This window comes from Lutjanus erythropterus, chromosome 8, assembly GCF_056507025.1.
Source record: "Lutjanus erythropterus isolate fLutEry1 chromosome 8, fLutEry1.hap2, whole genome shotgun sequence".
NCBI classification, from domain to species: domain Eukaryota; kingdom Metazoa; phylum Chordata; class Actinopteri; order Lutjaniformes; family Lutjanidae; genus Lutjanus; species Lutjanus erythropterus.
This window is the reverse complement of record NC_139324.1, coordinates 33,396,238-33,414,541: the sequence shown is the minus strand read 5'-3', so window position 1 is coordinate 33,414,541 and position 18,304 is coordinate 33,396,238. Positions and strand designations below refer to the sequence as shown.

At 39.4% G+C, this 18,304-nt stretch overlaps 1 protein-coding gene across 1 annotated transcript in view; it reads left to right on the top strand.

Moving 5' to 3' along the window:
• The first annotated feature begins 4,666 nt into the window (after positions 1–4,666).
• The window catches only part of cps1 (carbamoyl-phosphate synthase 1, mitochondrial), a 75,123-nt gene continuing 61,485 nt past the window's right edge, over positions 4,667–18,304 (top strand). Inside the window, exons 1-16 of the mRNA XM_084725339.1 lie at positions 4,667–4,967; positions 6,248–6,357; positions 6,592–6,736; positions 8,330–8,419; positions 8,521–8,577; positions 8,668–8,760; positions 8,879–8,968; positions 9,419–9,547; positions 9,908–10,014; positions 12,935–13,076; positions 13,307–13,384; positions 15,221–15,319; positions 15,791–15,886; positions 16,838–17,027; positions 17,133–17,290; positions 17,458–17,586. Of these exons, the coding sequence (XP_084581465.1) occupies positions 4,842–4,967; positions 6,248–6,357; positions 6,592–6,736; positions 8,330–8,419; positions 8,521–8,577; positions 8,668–8,760; positions 8,879–8,968; positions 9,419–9,547; positions 9,908–10,014; positions 12,935–13,076; positions 13,307–13,384; positions 15,221–15,319; positions 15,791–15,886; positions 16,838–17,027; positions 17,133–17,290; positions 17,458–17,586 (1,839 nt within the window). The 5' untranslated portion in view covers positions 4,667–4,841. The remainder of the gene's footprint in view (positions 4,968–6,247; positions 6,358–6,591; positions 6,737–8,329; positions 8,420–8,520; positions 8,578–8,667; positions 8,761–8,878; positions 8,969–9,418; positions 9,548–9,907; positions 10,015–12,934; positions 13,077–13,306; positions 13,385–15,220; positions 15,320–15,790; positions 15,887–16,837; positions 17,028–17,132; positions 17,291–17,457; positions 17,587–18,304) is intronic.

The window sequence follows — 18,304 nt, the reverse complement described above, 5'->3', positions numbered from 1 at the left end:
GGGCTCACCATCCAGTTGTCTAATAATGCAATTCTTGCAGAAATCTCCAAAACTTCAGAAGCATGAATTGTTGTTTTCTGTGGTGTCTTTGTTTGTTCTGTGGTGTTTCTGGGTCTTGGTGTCTTAATGTGTTATTCTGAAGGAATTTTTGAATTTTTTTTAATGGTTTTTAATTCCTGGTTGTTGCTGTCTGACATAACTTCAGACTACATGCATTTTTAAAATAGGTTTGTCTCTGACTAGTGGAGTAGTAGGAAAAGACTAAAATTATCATCACACACATTTAGGCTATTCTAATAAGTAATTAAATATTTTTCACTTCCATTAACTGAACCTCACCTGAAACCCCAGAGGAGCCCAACTCTCACTGTGGAAACCTGCGTTCTGAGCTTTTGTTCATTCACCTTTTGAAATTTGATTAGGCACCTCAGCAAAACACAAAGTTTGTTACAGATTAATGACTAGAAACTTGACACACAGTGCTGAGCTGCATCTCAAATTAATCTTCACAAAGTCCACAGCTTTCAGATGATGTATATCACGTCTATCGTGGCATATACTGTTGACCTGCTGTCTCCCCATAAACATCCCCTGTCCCCCTTCCTAAAAAAAGACAAATAGGTCAAGAATGCTTCACACCGAAGACACTTTGAGTGTAAATAATCATACGAAGGGTCTTAAGGGTCTAAAATATGGGAGATAATTCTACTTTGCAGATATAAAAGAGTCACCTTTGTCTGTGTTTTGCATATTTTACAAAAAACAAACAAACAAAAACAAGTCAGATGTTTGATGTTTGCATTTGAATTGTGTGCTGTGGTTATGAGACAATGGGGACCCACAGCAAAGTGAGGTTGTTTCATCTGTGTTTATGCTTTATTTTACTGCAGGAAATAACTCCTTATGTTTGATGGTGTCAAGGTAACAACATTATTGCTTTGTGAAGTGTTGAGTGGCTTCATATTCTGGCTGTCTAAAAATATTTACACACTTAATATGAAGCCTTTGTAATTCCCTTGTTTAACAGGCTCGTAGATCTGCTGTATGATTAAAGACAGCTTTAAATGGGGTTGTGATAAAGTGGAGCATCTACTGAGGTTTGTGTTTAAAATGAATGTTAGTATCAAGAATAAAAAAAAATCAAAACACTTGTGGCTGTTTTGCAAAACCTGAACTTGTTTCCCCTCGGTTCATATGAAGGGATCATCTTCTTATCCTCCCACTGATGCGTTCTGCTCGGGTGCAAACATCAGCCGACTACTGGATTTGTATTTCTTTCATTTGCTTCCCTTTAATATTAGCATCAGATGTTGAATATTGTCCGGTCACAGACAAAAATGCACGAACAATATCATAAATCACAGCAGCACATTCACAAGTCATAAACAGCATTCGTTGTATCCCATTTTTGGACAACCTTTAATCATCGAAGCTTCTAGATTGACAGATAATAAACCATTATAGTTCTTTAACTGTGTTTGACTGCTTTAGCACAACCAACAATTTTAATTAACCCGCTAACCTTCCGAAGGTGGCGTCTCGTATTATACTGCAGAGACTGATTTACATAACTGGAGGAAGGGCAGGAAATGAACAGGTGCAGAAAGTTTTACTGGAGCTTCTTGGGTGTCAAGGTGCACAATTATTATGAAATAGATGGTTGAATGCTTCTAACTTGTTATTGTTCTGTTTTTTTCTTATCTGTTACATTTTAGATTTCTTTAAGTATGTGAAGTGTTATATTTCTTTATCTCGGAGTGTGAAAGTTATAACTGCATGTTTCATCGTCTATTTCCCAGCTGGCAAAATTTGGGTTTATTTAGGCATTATTTATTATTTATTTAGCCAATTTAGGTTTTCATAACATTCTGGGAAGGTTGGCTGAATGTTCCAGAAAGGTTAATTGAATCTTTTCTGTTTAACTTTCCCTAGAAGTTAAAATAACATGTTTTCATGACACCAAACCAACATTATTTTGTTAGGTTACGTTTTTTTCCCCCTAATCCAGTGGATTATGCTGCTAATTACAAAAACTGCAGTGCAATATGTTTTCAGTAATTGACTACAATTCAAAGTAATCTGATCCAACCCTTTCTGCTGGACACTGAGAACAAACATCTGCAGTTTTGCAGCAAAAAGAGTAATTATACTTAGTGGAGATTAAACATTTATAGTATCAATATACTTATATATCCTGTGCGTAAATGCATCATATCCTACATAACACAATCTGTGGTCTCCATAAAAGCTTGAATGTAGGTGTCATGTCAACTGTAAAGCTGTTATAGCTTCTACAGGCTGGCAGCTAAATGACACTAGAGGCCTCTCAGTTGTTACTATAACTCATATATATAGAGCTGCACTGTCACCTATGCATCAAGCGTGCCACTACAACACTGTTTACTGACTCTAAATCCCTCAACAGAGTCTCTGTTGCAAACATTACCACTGGATGTCACCAGAGCTCCACATATGTACCGTCCATGAGGAGCACGACACTAAATATGGACTGAAAGGGGAACATCATCTGCAGTTAACAACAGAGGGGTTAGTTTGGACACATGAAGAGGACCTAGACAAAGTATTTCAACCTAAATATATATATATATATGTACGGCTATATGTATGTTATGAGTAGCTGATGAATTTAGATGTAGGGAAATTCTGCGCCTCCTCACATCACTGTTGAAAATTTGCAAACGGCATCACAGCTTTTACAAATACATAAACATAGAGATCACAGTCTATTGTTCTGAGTCCAGTTTCTGGAGTGTGGAGGTATTTCCTGGTGTACACAGGTCCTATTACTCACACCCACTTTGTTCAGACTGCTGAACCCAGCAGTGTGGCAGTCAGGCAGCCTTCTCCACAGAGGACCGGTCCTGCAGTGATCAGCAAATACACACAGGCCGCTCTAATCCCACCACCGTGCAGCCTGTCAGTGGTCAGTGTGCCTGTTTTTTTTTTGTTTTTTTTGCAGCCAACCGGCCTCAAAGAAAAGGTTGTAAAGAGTTAGTTGCACTGAAAGCACTGAACACAAGTTTGCTGTGAGCAGGTGGATTCATTCTCAGCCAGCATGCATTTTCTTTCATTTCCTTTTCAATTCCCTAAAATGTAGGCTGTGGATTTGATCAATATTTTCATGGGTAGTAGTTTTTAAAAAGTGTCAGTGTGGCACTTTTTCTTTTGTATCATCAATTTAGACGAATTAAAGACCATAGTTTAAAGGGACAGTTCATCCCAAAGTCAAAAGTACATGTTTTTCCCCTGGCCTGTGGTACTGCTTATCCATCTAGATTGTTTTGGACGGGACTGAATTGAAGTCGGCTTGTGGCGCCATTTGAAAAAATCTAAATTAGTGTCTCCTTCCAAAACTTATGACCTGGTTACTCAAGATAAAACTGTGAGCAGTTTCAAGTACAGCAGAAACTACTTTCTTTCTGCAGAAGAATCTTTTTACTTCTTCTTTCTTTCTACGAGAAAGAAAGTAGTTTCTCAATGACTGTGGATTATCTTGAATAATGATTCTTGGAAAGAGACACTGGTTTTGATTATTTCTAAGTGAAGTGTCAATTAGTTCCATTGTATTGCAGAGAAGGCAGGCATCTGCAAAACTCTGCAAATCACACCAGCAAAAATCTACATGGATAAATAGCAGTACAAGCCAGGGGGAAAATATGTATTTGGGATTTTGGGGTGAACTGGCCTTTTTAAATGAATGTGAAAATTTATTTGAAGTTTCAAGTTAGCCTACAGCAGAGGTCAGAGGTAACCCACCAAAGGGTCCAGTCTGACCCACTGGATGACTTTGCAAAGTGTGAAAAAAAAATCTAAAACAGTAATTAATGCCAAACCATAAAAAAAATACTATCAGCAGCTTCAGCACAAAATTTATCAGACTTTTATCTTCACCTTTTGATTTGATATGTAAGGCAGGAGATCACTTAAAGCTAATACAAGTTTTTAATTGGTTATGAAACAGCCTCAGTTTAATATTGATGTCTCTATATGACCTACATAAGTATACCAGACCATCCGTGAGAGGACTGGCTTATTTTTAATGTCTGCCACCAGGTTGGACTCTCCTTGAAATCAGATTAAACAAACCTGCATTAACATTTTTCTAGCCAAAGCTACACTGATTAGTACATTAGTCAATTAGAAGGAAGCAGGAGAAGATTTTTATTTAGATAATTTTGTTTTTGATGTTATTTTGTGGCTATGGCGGCTAAATTACTGGCGCTTTTGTCCAGAGGAAAGTTCCTTGAAGCAGCTTCAACACAGTTTGCCTTTACTCACTCCCACTGACAGGACTGATCTACTCGTGGTTTGTCATTTAGATCTGTATTTGGACAGCTTCTCTCCTAATACAGGTGGATTTGAGCTAAAGGTATTTGTTGGCATTAGGAAAAAAAAAGTGTCTAAGTTTGTTGCCAGGGCAACAATTTAATACTTATTCTCTATGTCTGATGAACGTAAGTGTTAAATTTCTTTGTCCTGCAGAGCCACGTATTTTAAATTTTGAAACAGATGTGAATCACAGGTTCATCCCTCGTACTTGACAAAAAAGTAGGAGTTTTCTTGAAGACCAATCGAAACGCTGTGCGCTTCTCGCGTTGAGAAAAACAACCGATGTCGGCCAATCCAGATGAACTCTCCAAGCGCCCAGTTGAACTGCGTTTGACACGAGGGAGGTAGTTTAAAACTAATTCATTCATCTGCTAACTGACGAGAATTTAGTCGTCAATGCAGTGTTGGCGGCGTTTGAGACTTTATTAGTTTATTTTTTGTGTAAGGATAACTTACGTCTGCGCTACCAAAAGAGTTGAACTTGAGCTAACATGACAAAAATCCTGTTAGCGTACAGCGTTGTTAAATCTCTGAGACAGGGATGTGTGGTTGGCAGAAGAGTGGGAAACACGTCGGCATGGCTGAGACTTCAAACTACTAAACACTTTAGTGTGAAGGTAAGAGATCGATCTGTTAGTGAAAACGATTGTTGTCATTGGTAACTAAGTTAAAAAACTTTCCCAGAAGTGCTGCCAGTTGAGAGCTAACGCTGCAGCATGTCTATGGACCTTAGGCGGAACTCCCCAGAAAAATCTATCAAGTCTGGGATATCTTGCCTATACTCAAATGCACAAACACACAAAAAGTTATTACAGCTTTTTTCAAAAACAGCAGGACTTTATCGTATATTCGGCATAGATCTAGCACGCAAAAGTTCATCTTTTAACATAATATAAACTTGTTGTATTTTGCCAGATAGGCTACATCGCTGTTGCGTCAGAAATCCAGCATGGTGGAACGTAAGGTAACATTAGCAGCGTGAGCCACTTGAAAAAGTTAGAATAGCATGGAAATATGTTCTGTGTGGTGGATTGTCATTACGCCGAATTGACCCGTGTCTACATTTGATTCAATAAAAAATAGTAAGTAATTTCTCTGACATATGTGATTGTGCCGTTCAGAAAGAATGCATTAAATCGTTATATTTTCCAATGAAGTTTGGAGCAGTGACACAAGTGAAACTTCGAACGTTAGTAACTCAGAACAAAGTAAAAAAAAAAAAAAAAAGAATTGAAATGTAAGTTGATGAGACGTTAAGACTGCTGATAATGTGTTGCATGTAGATGCTGGACTTCAGTGCATCATACTTGTTAATTTCCGACAAGAATTGCATCATGTTTTTGAGATCCGCCCCAATTGCAACATTTCATTTCTCGTCATTATGCTTCGAGAGAAAAACTCACACGTGTGTGACTGGAGTGGAGGATGGTGTAGTTTCAGTTTCTAGATGTTTTTTTTTTTTTTACTTTACCATTATTGTGGCTAGAATGCAGTCAGCTTCTGATCTCTATGGTGCCATTGTATACATTAACACTATAAAGATATATTAATATTTGTATATTAGTGATGAGTCTGTTGTGTATTACTGATGGTCACTGGCTGGAGGTCATAGCGGGTCACCAACCTTTATATTCACATATTTATCTCTCTATCTCTCACACTGACACACAGAACAGAAGAACAGATTTGTCTGTCTCAGCATTCACAGCACAATTCACATCAGCCTGCAGTTTCAGCATGCGGTCCCAGAGGCTCACTGGTTTCCACCACTCCTAAATTCAAAGTCTACAACACATCTATTTCAAAGTTTTGCCTTTGGTCTTCCCAAACTCTGCTCCACAAAAAGAGAATGCATTATTCTTGGGTGAGATTTTGCTCATCATCTTTTAACTCCCAGGCCCAGACAGCCCACCTGGTCTTGGAGGATGGCACCAGGATGAAAGGGTTTTCCTTCGGGCACGATGCCTCTGTAGCTGGGGAACTGGTCTTCAATACTGGCCTGGTGGGGTAAGAAGGAGCCATGCTGACACAAATCGAACTGCATCAAAATTCAGACAAAACATTGCACTTCAACACCAACAAGTCAGATTTTAGGATGCCAAATATTTAAGCTAAAAACAAGGTCGATATCTGACAGTCTTGCATCTTAAGTGTATTCATTTAGTTATCATGAGGTGACAACATGATCATCCTCATCACATCAGTCCTGGCATATGTTTTTCTGCTGTTTTCCTGCTTTAGGTATCCTGAGGCCCTGACTGACCCCAGCTACAGGGGTCAGATCCTGACCCTGACCTACCCTATTGTAGGAAACTATGGGGTACCCAACACTCAGGAGCTGGATGAGCTGGGCCTGAGAAAACATGTTGAGTCAGACCGCATCCAGGTAGGAAACTCTGCGGCGGTGTCGGGGTTTCAGGCTTTGGCGAGGCCTCAGTGATACAATGTACAAACCCCAATTACAAAAATATCCATTTCGACTTGTATTCATTAGAAAACAGTACAAACACAAGACATTTAATATTCAAACTCATAAACTTTGTTGTTTTTCTAAATATACAATAATTTTGAATTTGTTGTCTGCACCATGCTTCAAAGAAAGGTAAATGTTGAAGGTAAACAGGTTGATTAATAGCAGGTGTTTGAATCATGGTTAGGTATGAAAGGGGCATCCTTAATGGATCAGGTGAGGCGAGGTTCATGACTTTTGTGAAAAACTGTGTGGGCCAATAATCTAGTTTCTCAACACATAACTGCAAAGAATTTAGAATTTCATCTTCTATATTTTATATTATCATTAAAAGATTCAAAGAATCCAGAGAAATATCTGCACATACAGTAGTGGGCAAGGCTAAAAAAACAGCACTGAATGCCTGCAACCTTTTGACCCCTTAGGCGACACTTCATTAAAAACCCACATGATTGTATAAAGTATACCACATGGGCTCAGGAACACTTTAGAAAACCGTTGTAGATAAACACAAATTGTTGCTGCATCTACAAATGCCCATTAAGACTCTACCATGCAAAGTGAAAGCCATGTATCAGCATCACCCAGAGATGTCACACACTTCATACATAGTTTTTGGAAATCTTGGATGTCGTGTCCTCCAGCCTAAAGAGGAAAAGGACCATCCACGTTGTGACATCTGTAACGGTACAGGGTTGTGTCACATCTGTGAAGTTCTCATTAATGCTGAAAGGCATATAGACAATGTCTTTTCACAGACTTCCCTGTTTATTTCAGCAAGATAATGCCAGGACACATTCCTGCGTATGTTGCAACAACATGGCCTTGTAGTAAAAGAGTTCGGGTACTAGACTGGCCAAGCAAGACTGGGAAAGAATTTCACTTCCAAAACTTCAACTATTAGTGTCCTCAGTTCCCAAACACTTGCTGAGTGCTGTTCAAAGAAAAGGTGATCTAACACAGTCATGAACAAGCCTCTATGCCAACTGTTTTTTGGACATGTTGCAGGCATCAAATTTAGAATGAGTGGATATTACAAAAATCAATAGACTTTATCAGTTTGAACACAAAATATCTTGTCTTTGTACTGTATTCAATTGAATACCAAAGCATTCTGTTTTTATGTATGTTTTGCACGGCGTCCCAGATTATTTGGACTTGGGCTTGTAGGCAGAAAAGCTAGAACTTCACTGGCTTCAATTGTAAATATTTAGTTTTCTTAAGGGATGGATGTATTGCAAATATCCAAATGAACCAGATGGACACATGGTTCTGTTTTTACCACACTAGGTGGCTGCATGTCTTTCCACATGGCCATGCAGACAATACAAATTGGATCTTAATCTCCTATAATAATAAACTATATAATTTTTGGGTTTTAGACAACATTATGTCAACTCTTCTGATAATCATGATTGGGGATCTTAACTACTTTCTTGCACTTTATATAATAAACAAATCAAATAATCTGTCTTATTTAAGGCTGGTGTTGTGCCTTGTTGTTTCTAGGTTTCTGGTCTCCTGGTTCAAGACTACAGCCATGAGTACAGCCACTGGAACTCCGTCAAGTCTTTGGGACAGTGGCTACAAGAAGAAAAGGTTGGGATTCAAATGAATGAATGAATATCTAGTGAAATCTCAGAACTCAGAATAGGACTCTGCTGCTGGTGAATTTACAATTTTTTATTTCTTCTTTAAAGGTTCCTGCACTGTTTGGAATAGACACCAGGATGCTGACCAAGGTCATCAGAGACAAGGTACTGTAAATACAAGCCCTGAGGTGCTACATTTTTTACAGTTTGATTGGTCGCTCTCTTGCTGTTATTTTGCTTGTGGTTTCTCCGCAGGGCACGGTTTTGGGGAAGATTGAATTTGATGGGCAGCCTGTTGAGATATCTGACCCCAATCAGAAAAACCTTGTAGCGGAGGTTTCAACCAAGGTAACCGCTGCTAATAGGTAGCCCTGGTACAACAGACCAGCTCAGGTCGTATATTCTCCGTCTACAAATGGTGTTTATTGGTGCTAACCTCTCTTTGCTGTGTCCTTCCACCCACTAGGAAACCAGGGTGTTTGGAAAAGGAAACCCAATAAAAGTGGTGGCGGTTGATTGTGGTATTAAACATAACATCATTCGCCTGCTGGTTAAGGTGAGAATGGATGCGGAGGAAGCTGCTGTTGTGTGTGCATCCTCATTAGATTACACACTGAGAAATTATTTTTATTATTATTATTTTTTATTATTTTTATGACATGGCTCCAAATGACTCTGTGAAAATATAGAAAAGAAGTAAACATCCAGTGTCTGAGATAATAATGTTCGGTTTATGGTTGACGAGAATGCTTTGGTGCTTCTGTTGTTGCCATGGTAACTGACGTCCAATGAATATTTGAATGCTCTGATTAAGAGCGAGAAATGGATCTCCTCTGTCTTAAAACATGCCCACAATAACATCAGTCATTTTATGGTACCTGAAGATAAAGACTGTGAAATGTAGCTTAGTATTTTTGTCAGAAATATGATATCATCTTTTTATTGTGGGAAAAACTTTGCTGTCTTAAAACTTTGGCGAGCATGATCTTGTCGTGTCTCCGTGCAGAGGGGTGCAGAGGTCCACCTCGTCCCGTGGGATCAGGACTTGATGAGTCTGGAATACGACGGCCTGTTCATCTCCAACGGACCGGGAGATCCGTCTCTGGCAAATACACTCGTCGACAATGTTCGCAAGGTACAGCGTGGTGCTCACTGAACATTTTGAGCTGCAGAAGATTTTAAACTTTTAAAATAATTCCATGTAAATGCAACATGACCTCAAAGAATATTAGTTATTTATTGTGCTGCATGTGATATTCTTCTTTTGTACAAAGGCTCAGCTTGAATATTAAATCCATACAAGAGTAATCTGACTTTTTTCTTCTTTTATCTGTTATTTTCTTCATCATTTTCATTGTAGTTGCAACAATGTAAAGGAAGCACACAGGATTTCACGTGTTTTGATCATGACATAGCCTATATTTATATCAAGATTTATAGTGCACTTTTTAATTAACATCATTTGTATGTTGTTTTTATTTTTTGTTCTGTGAAGGTGCTGGACAGTGATCGTCCCCAGCCTGTGTTTGGGATCTGTATGGGCAACCAGATCACCGCTTTGGCTGCAGGAGCTCAGTCATATAAGCTACCTATGGGCAACAGGTGAACTCTTTAATAACTAAGAATAATTAAAGCACAATATACATGCCATTCAAGAATCCTCATAAAGATTTAAAGAGGCCTCGTAGAGTTTGTTTACATTCTGTGTTTTTATCAAAAGTATTGTGTGTTTTTTAAGAAATGTGCCAAAGGAATTTCCTCCCTCATAAAATATATTCAAAGTATATTGAATCCAGCATTGTTTACATGGATGTTATGTGGTGTGCAGTAGTCCTCTTCCCTGCATTTGTTGGTGCATATGGTATCATATCTACAGAATGACACTATTGGAAGGATTGTTTATTGCAGCCCAATCACTGAAAGAGGAGCTCCGTGGTGCTTGTAAAGGTCTAAAGCGCCACAGGGAACCTTTAAAGAGCAACTTTGTTATTTTCAACCTGGACCCTATTTCCATATTTGTTGTGTCTAAATTAGGGCTGGGCGGTATACCGGTTCGTACCGAAAACCGATCTTTTTTTTCGTTTTGATATGAATTTTTCATATGCCGCCATACCGGTGAATAGCCCAAACAACGTCCGGAACGTGCGCGGCGGGAAAGTGTTTCAGCGGGGACCCATTTCACTGCTGCACACCAACACCAGAGGCGTGCTGGCTTGAGCGTGTGTACTAGGGATGTTCCTGGCAACTAATTTGTCTGTTGATTAGATGCAAAATTTAATTTAGACTAGTGACTAAGAAAACACAAGGCAGAATTTATTAATTTATAATGTTAAACACTGTCCGAAAAAATACTGTGTGTATTATGAGCCATTTGAAGACGTTAATAACAGTCTACAATCGCCAAATCGTACTTGAAATGCCGCTCAAATGCGCGCTACTTCACGCTGTGCAATACAAACCTTACAGCTTATGCTTCACCTTTTCAGACTGAAGAGCGTCACAGTGTCTGCGGGTAAGGGACCCAAAGCTAACGTTAGCTGCCAGCCGACACACAGTGTGGCTAACGTTAGCTTCCAGCCTGACACACAGTGTGGCTAACGTTAGCTGTCAGCCTGACACACAGTGTGGCTAACGTTAGCTGCTAGCCCGACACACAGTTTGGCTAACGTTAGCTTCCAGCCTGACACACAGTGTGGCTAACGTTAGCTTCCAGCCTGACACACAGTGTGGCTAACGTTAGCTGCCAGCCCGACACACAGTGTGGCTAACGTTAGCTGCCAGCCCGACACACAGTGTGGCTAACGTTAGCTGCTAGCCCGACACACAGTTTGGCTAACGTTAGCAGCTAGTAGTAGCAGCAGCAGCAGCAGCATCTCCGCCTGCAGGTTTATGTCTGTGTCTGTGCTTAATGTGGTCACGTTTCTCCCGTCGAGTGAATATATATCAGCTTATTCTGTCACAGTCTACATTCATCTGTCCGACTTCGCTGATGTAAACATCCGGTGTTGCCACGGCGATCGGTTCACACGCGCTGGGTGAGAGGAGCTGCTGTCTGACAGCGCCGCAGCCCCGACTGGTGCCGTGCGGCAACAGATAACTGGCATCGTGCATGAATGAAATGTAGACACATATTTCATTTTTAAATATTTTAAACAACTAGTATTTCTGGTGCCGACTAGCGTGGGTGGGGACGTTTAATTGTGTAGTCGTCCATGTGATGGTAACCATACTTTGAAGGGGTCATGCTTTGCTGTGTCTGGACATGAAAAAAACATGATACAATCCTTATGACAGTAAAATGGGCTATTTAAAGACAATCAACTGCAGTAATTCTGTTCTCAGTAGAAGAAAATGTGGGTAAGAACACTGTTGCATGAAAAAAAAAAAAATACCGTCAAATACCGTGAAACCGATATGATTTTAAAAAAAACTGTGATATGAAAATTTTGTCATACCGCCCAGCCCTAGTCTAAATAACTAATGGCGACAAACCTTTTTGGAGTTGGTACAGTTTTGAGGTAGAGCATGGCAGAGAAACCCTCTGGGTAAATCTGCACCTCGAAAGTATGTCCACTAAAAAGCGCTTGTTTTGCCCACCGACAGGCTCAGATTGTTATTATAAGTGTTGACATGCAAAGGATCACAGGTAGAAATAGAAATCTATTTTCTTTAACCAGGAACAGCTGTTTTATTGCGCTCAGCAAACTAATCAGACCCCCAGCGAAACTGGTTCAAACTTCAAACATTTGACAGAAAACAAAATAAAACTTACCAAACACATATTGGCTTGTCTTGTACTGTTCCAACAATCACCAGCATTCGTTGTTTGATTAAAGTAAACCATTCACAGAGGTAGATCTGAAAATATTCTAGCCCTACACACAGTTTTCCACGCTGGTTTTCTGATGTTCAACCTCCCTCTTGCTCCTCTCCTGATATTTTCACATCTGACACTGTGAATTAAGGGTTTATGGCCAAGGTGTTTTTAGTGAGTTTCATGTTTGAATTTAGTTTGACTGATGTGTTAAAATTGCAGTTTTTCAAAGGGAGTCTGGTTAGTTTGGCGAGAGCAAACAAAACAGCTGTTTCTGGTTAAACAAAATGTACCTTACTTTTTGAAAAATGTCTCTCTCTGTATGGATCCTGTCCATAATGCTGTCAGACACTTATAATAACACTCAGAAACAAGCACTTTTAGTGGATATACTTTGACTGTGCACAGCTTCCCAGAGGTTTTACATTGTAGCTTGGTTTTGCTCTTGCCAGCTGCAGCGATCACCTTCAATTCTGGACCACTTTCAGAAATTAGTCCCCATTAGTCATTTAGACACCAAAAATGGGAAAAAATGGAAAACTAAAATTTCCCTTTAATTCTTGCTGTACATAAACAATGTTTATGTGTCATTTGGTACCTCTTTGTATTGTGAAGTTTTGTTTTTTAAGTTTTTAAAAAGTCTTCTCTGTTAAAGAAGTCATAAATACCCACTGTGGCTGAGTTTTATGCATCTCTGTGGTTCCCCAGAGGCCAGAACCAGCCAGTGCTGAATGTGATGACGGGCCAGGCCTTCATCACGGCGCAGAACCACGGCTACGGCATAGACAGCGAGTCCCTGCCCCCAGGGTGGAGCCCACTTTTCATCAATGCCAATGATGGCACCAATGAGGTTGATTTCGCTCTGTGTGAAAGTGTTTTTTTTTTTTAAAGACTGCATGGAATTCTGATATTTTTGTTCTTGGGCTTTGGGTGAAAAGCACCAGTTTCTCTTGTAGAGTAAATGTAGTCCTGCAATTAAGATACCTTATAGAACACTATAAAGTCTACAGACTGTAGTTTACAAAATAACAAGGTTTTACAAAGATCAGTTTCCTTATATCAACTCTGCTTATTTTTCAGGGCATCATGCACAACACGAAGCCTGTTTTCACCGCCCAGTTCCATCCAGAGGCTAAAGGTGGTCCCACCGACACAGAGGTAATTAAAGACTTTGCTGGTTTAAAGTACCTGACTGCTTTACTAAAGTTAAGTAAAACTATCTTTACAGGATGCAACTGAAGTGAAAGTTGAAGTCATTGAAAGGGGCCTTGTTTCTGTACTGTGAATGTCCAAAGTATCTTTTGTAAGTTACTGTAGCTGCAAGTAGCAATGAGGAGGCTTGGAAAAACTTTGTGTATATGTATATTGTGTGGTGTGTAAACCAGACATATAGTGGTAAAAATCATACACTATACAACCAGTTACTACATCATTGTCAGTGCAAGCTGTAATTATCTGTGGTGCCTGATGTTTGACTGCACCGGGGCCGCAGGTGTTAAAGAGGACCACTGTCTGCCTGTTTCTGTCCCCGCAATAAAGCGTTGATGAGTCTTCGCTACATTTCTTTTCTCCCACATGACAGTCAAGGACTGTAGTTCAAGTCCTAGTCAAAGTATCTTGTAACCTCTGTCATATTGAATAACAAGACCCGTCTTCTTGACAGCTGTGCTGGAGAATTCTCACCTGCCTCCTGGGTTTGACTTTTTTGGAGCATCAACAAAAAAAAAAAAAATTGCGCTGTGCCCATGACAAATATTTTATATCCTTGACTTTCAGGGAAGTGCAGTATTTTTGATGGGTTTCTCTCAGCCATTGATTAAACAAATCAATTTTCACCTTCCACACAAAAAATGGAAAGTTTGCTCTCTGTAACTGTAACCGACTGTTGACAGCTGAGTCATTCTAACTTTACTTGTTACTGTGCTGTTACTGATACCACTGTTTCGTTTTTATTAACACTACATCATTTAACTGCTTTCCAATCAATCAGTCAAACTTTATTTGAATAGCGCCTTTCAAACATGTTTGTAGTTCAAAGTGCCGAACAGATGACTGACGAACTAGCAACAAGACAGAGCAAGTGAGGGCTGTAATAGAGTGAAATAACAACTAAAGATAAAATAGGGAATAAAAACAAAGAATAAAACTGCTGACAGTGACGCAATAATAAAGATTTAAGAAATATTAATAAAACAGCTAAATAAAACCTAGATTATGAACTAGATATAAGCAAAGACAAGCTTAAACTAAAATGAGTTACAACTAAAACAAGCAAAAGTGTTTTAGTAAAAATAAGAGAGACCAATAAAAGGATGAAAACAATAAAACAAACAAAAAATTAGAAATTAGCTGAAAAGAATGAAGAGTCAACATCAGTGCTTCACAGATTTATTAAAACACCACCCAATTTAAGGTCTATGCCACGGCAGTTCTCTGTAGACCTGAGCAGAAAAAACTCAGCACCATCTAGTGGACTGAAAAAGAAATTTATTTTATTATTTTATTCCCACCCCCCCACCCCAGTATGTATGTGTGTATCTGTACTTGTATTTCTTATAAATGCATAGTTGAAAATAATAGCAAAAGATCGATTTATACTTTGTTTATTTTGACTGATTTTAAATGTTAAAATGAATCAGATGTTAGTGTGTTCCTCTGTGTGCTTTTTCTGCAAACTGTAATGCAGACACAACATACTTTGTAGGAAAGAACACTCTGATGCAAAAAGTTTCCTAAAAGCATGTCACATGCAGAGTCAAAACTGGCTTTGGGAATCAGTAGGTTTAGAGAAATCTGCTCCACAACCAAAACCTTGTATCCTCAATCCAAGCTTGACCTTATTCTTTTTTGAACTACCAGAGTTTTTTGGCTGCATAAAGTAGTGGAAAATGTTGCCGTGTTACGCAGAATGAAGATGACAGAAACTGAAAGTGTGGCTTCTGCTAATGTTATTAATGTACTATTCAAAATGTGTTTTTTTTCTTGTTTCTACAGTTCCTCTTTGATGCTTTCATATCTATGATCAAGAAAGGAAAGGATGCGAACATTGTGTCAGTCATGCCCAAGAAACCCCACCTTCCTCCCAGAGCCAAGGTACTGTACGTTAAACGTGTTCAGCAGGTTTACCTTCAGCTTTATGAAAAGCAGGCGGTTGTTGGTTTGTTCCATACGGAGAACGTCCAGAAATCTGATCAACTCTTTGCCGTTGAAAAATGAGAGATTTTTATAGAATTGGCCACTTTACAGGAAAATACCAGGATTTAGTACAGGGGTTCCCAAAGTTTTGATGGCTGAGTGCTTATTAAGGAAGCGACCATATGATTGAGCCGCACAGTAAAACCCATGAACATGTTGTAGGATTTGTGATTGGTCTCATAAGATTTAACGCAATTCCTCTGAATTCACCTGTTTGCAGGTCACTTTATCCCCCCCGAGGTCCAACAAAGTAATAGTTGATGAATTTTTCCTGTAACCTCCTTTTCACCTCAACCATTCACTGTGTTTTTTCAGCTGTGGTCTCCCACATGAAATGCTGTTGATCGCTGTGTGTTTGTGTAAATGCAGGTGTCAAAGGTGCTCGTACTGGGTTCTGGTGGTCTGTCTATCGGTCAGGCTGGAGAGTTTGACTACTCTGGATCTCAGGCCATCAAGGCCATGAAGGTAAGAGATAAAACACCAACTTACCTGCAACCCACCTTTGTCATGGAACCTGAATGATGCCGGCAGTTTGATTATATAATCTCTTGCTGAAAATAATAAAAAAATCACACAATTCACTCCTGAGTAGAATTTGTGAAAAAGTAGAGTGCCCACCCGCTTTAGAAAATTACTGTGCCCATTTTAAGTTAGGCACTGCAGGTACAATGTTGGCACTGTAATTTGGACATTTCGACAAGAGCACAGCTGAAAAACTTTTCTCTAATGCCGTGTACCTGTGACATTTTACATGTATTTTGATTGGTCTGCATAGCCTGTGATATGGTCAAAGTGCTACGGCCAGGTTCAGCTTGGCAGAGAAATGATGCTCAGGGATTTTGTAATTCTCCTTTCTCTTTGTTTCCACAAATGTTTTTGCTGTGTTCATGGTCTCTGTTCTATTTAGAAAATGTTCTGTTCTGATGTCTGGTGCAAAATACAACCTTTTGAAGTACAAGGATTTATAGTATTGTAATTTTACAATGGGGAGAGTATTTTCATCAGTGTGCAGTGCTGGTCTTGTATATTGTGCCTGGTCGATATATTCATGTACTTTACTTTGCAATCTCAGTGTGTGAAAAAAATAAACCTAGACCATGTCTTTAGAAAAATAGAAATGCTACAAGTATTTTAGATTGTGCACAGTGGTGTCTAAATGGTTCAAATGGGATTGTATGAGAACCATGTGTTTGCAATGTGGTGACAAAATTGTATTTTTTACAAATTATTGTGTAGTTTTGAATCAAGTGTTTCATTTTGTAGAAAATTTGATGTCTTCTGCAACTTGTTGCTTAAGCAATTGAATAAAGCTGTAAAGGTCTGAGGCTTTGGTGGTACTTCAGAGGTAGAACAGACATACCAAGTTTGAATAACTTTGGGATATGTTACCCATTCTGTCTTCATATGGTGTTGTAGGAGGAGAACCTGAAAACAGTCCTCATGAACCCAAACATTGCCTCGGTTCAGACCAACGAAGTGGGCACCAAGCAGGCCGACTCCGTCTACTTCCTGCCCGTCACGCCACAATTTGTGACAGAAGTCATCAAGGCCGAGCGTCCCGACGGCATCCTGCTGTCTATGGGTGGACAGACGGCACTCAACTGCGGTGAGACATGCGCAGTTGTGTAAATTGTGTAAATTAGTTGTCTTTTTAAATTGCCTGTATGTTTAACCACACGTCTGCGTGGACTTGTGTTTGTGCGGTGGTCAGGAGTTGAATTGTTCCAGTGTGGCGTCCTGGAGAAGTATGGGGTGAAGGTTCTGGGAACCCCGGTGGAGTCCATCATGGCCACAGAGGACAGACAGCTTTTTGCTGACAAACTGATGGAGATCAACGAGAAGATTGCACCCAGTATCGCCGTGGAGACGGTAAGGATCCAGTAAGAAAGAGAAAAGATCTTCATACTAAACTTTCTAAGACAAATAGTATAGAAATTCTGCCTGTGCACATACAGTGCAGGTAAATTCTGTTCTTTTAATGTGTTTAAAGCACATGTTAACAGTTTGTGCAATAAATATTTGTGTGCATCTTTCAGGTATCTGATGCCTTGAAAGCGGCAGAGCAGATTGGCTACCCTGTGATGTTACGGTCGGCCTATGCTCTGGGAGGTCTGGGCTCCGGTCTGTGTGCCAATAAAGAAAAGCTGGAGGAAACTGCCCACAAGGTCAGAATAAATGGTGCCGTGTCAGGATAGTGGAGGCTTCTGGGCACAGTAATAACTGTTATTCTTTGTATTTTCTTTTTCTTTTCATATGATTGATAAAGTCAGCGACTGTCGCATTTTACCCAGACTAACCCTAACCATAACTGACAAACTTTTTAGTTTTTTACCTTCACCCATGTTTACAGCCTTAACCTGAAGAAAGATAAAAGCTTTGAAATTGTTTAGATTCGTTTCTTTTGTGCTCTGCCAGGAAAGAAATAGCTTGCTGTTGCTAAGCAACATTCTTTTGTGCTCGTCCAGTATCCAGCATTATGTCTGACAGCTCAATTGGCTCTAATCTATGATCACAGGCTGCAAAATGAACTGTTTGTGCCATACTGTTTCAGATCGGTGCATACCTTTTATGCCAAGCAGTGCTGCTGCTTTTCTAAGTATTTATTTTTTAACGTGGAAGTTTCAGTGACAAATGTTTGTTTGCTTTGCTCAGTGGCTGTTCCACTGATTCGTATCAAGCACAGAGCAGAGATAGAGTTCATATGGTCATTGTCAAAACTTTGACACAAATACAAAAAGAAAAGCAAATTTAAACCCCATGTCCTTGGCAGGGCAAAAATAAAAAAAACAATAGACACAAACAAGCACAACACCAGAATCACACAGAAACAAACCAAAATACAAAATCAGACCTATACATTCTAATAAAACACAAACGCACAAC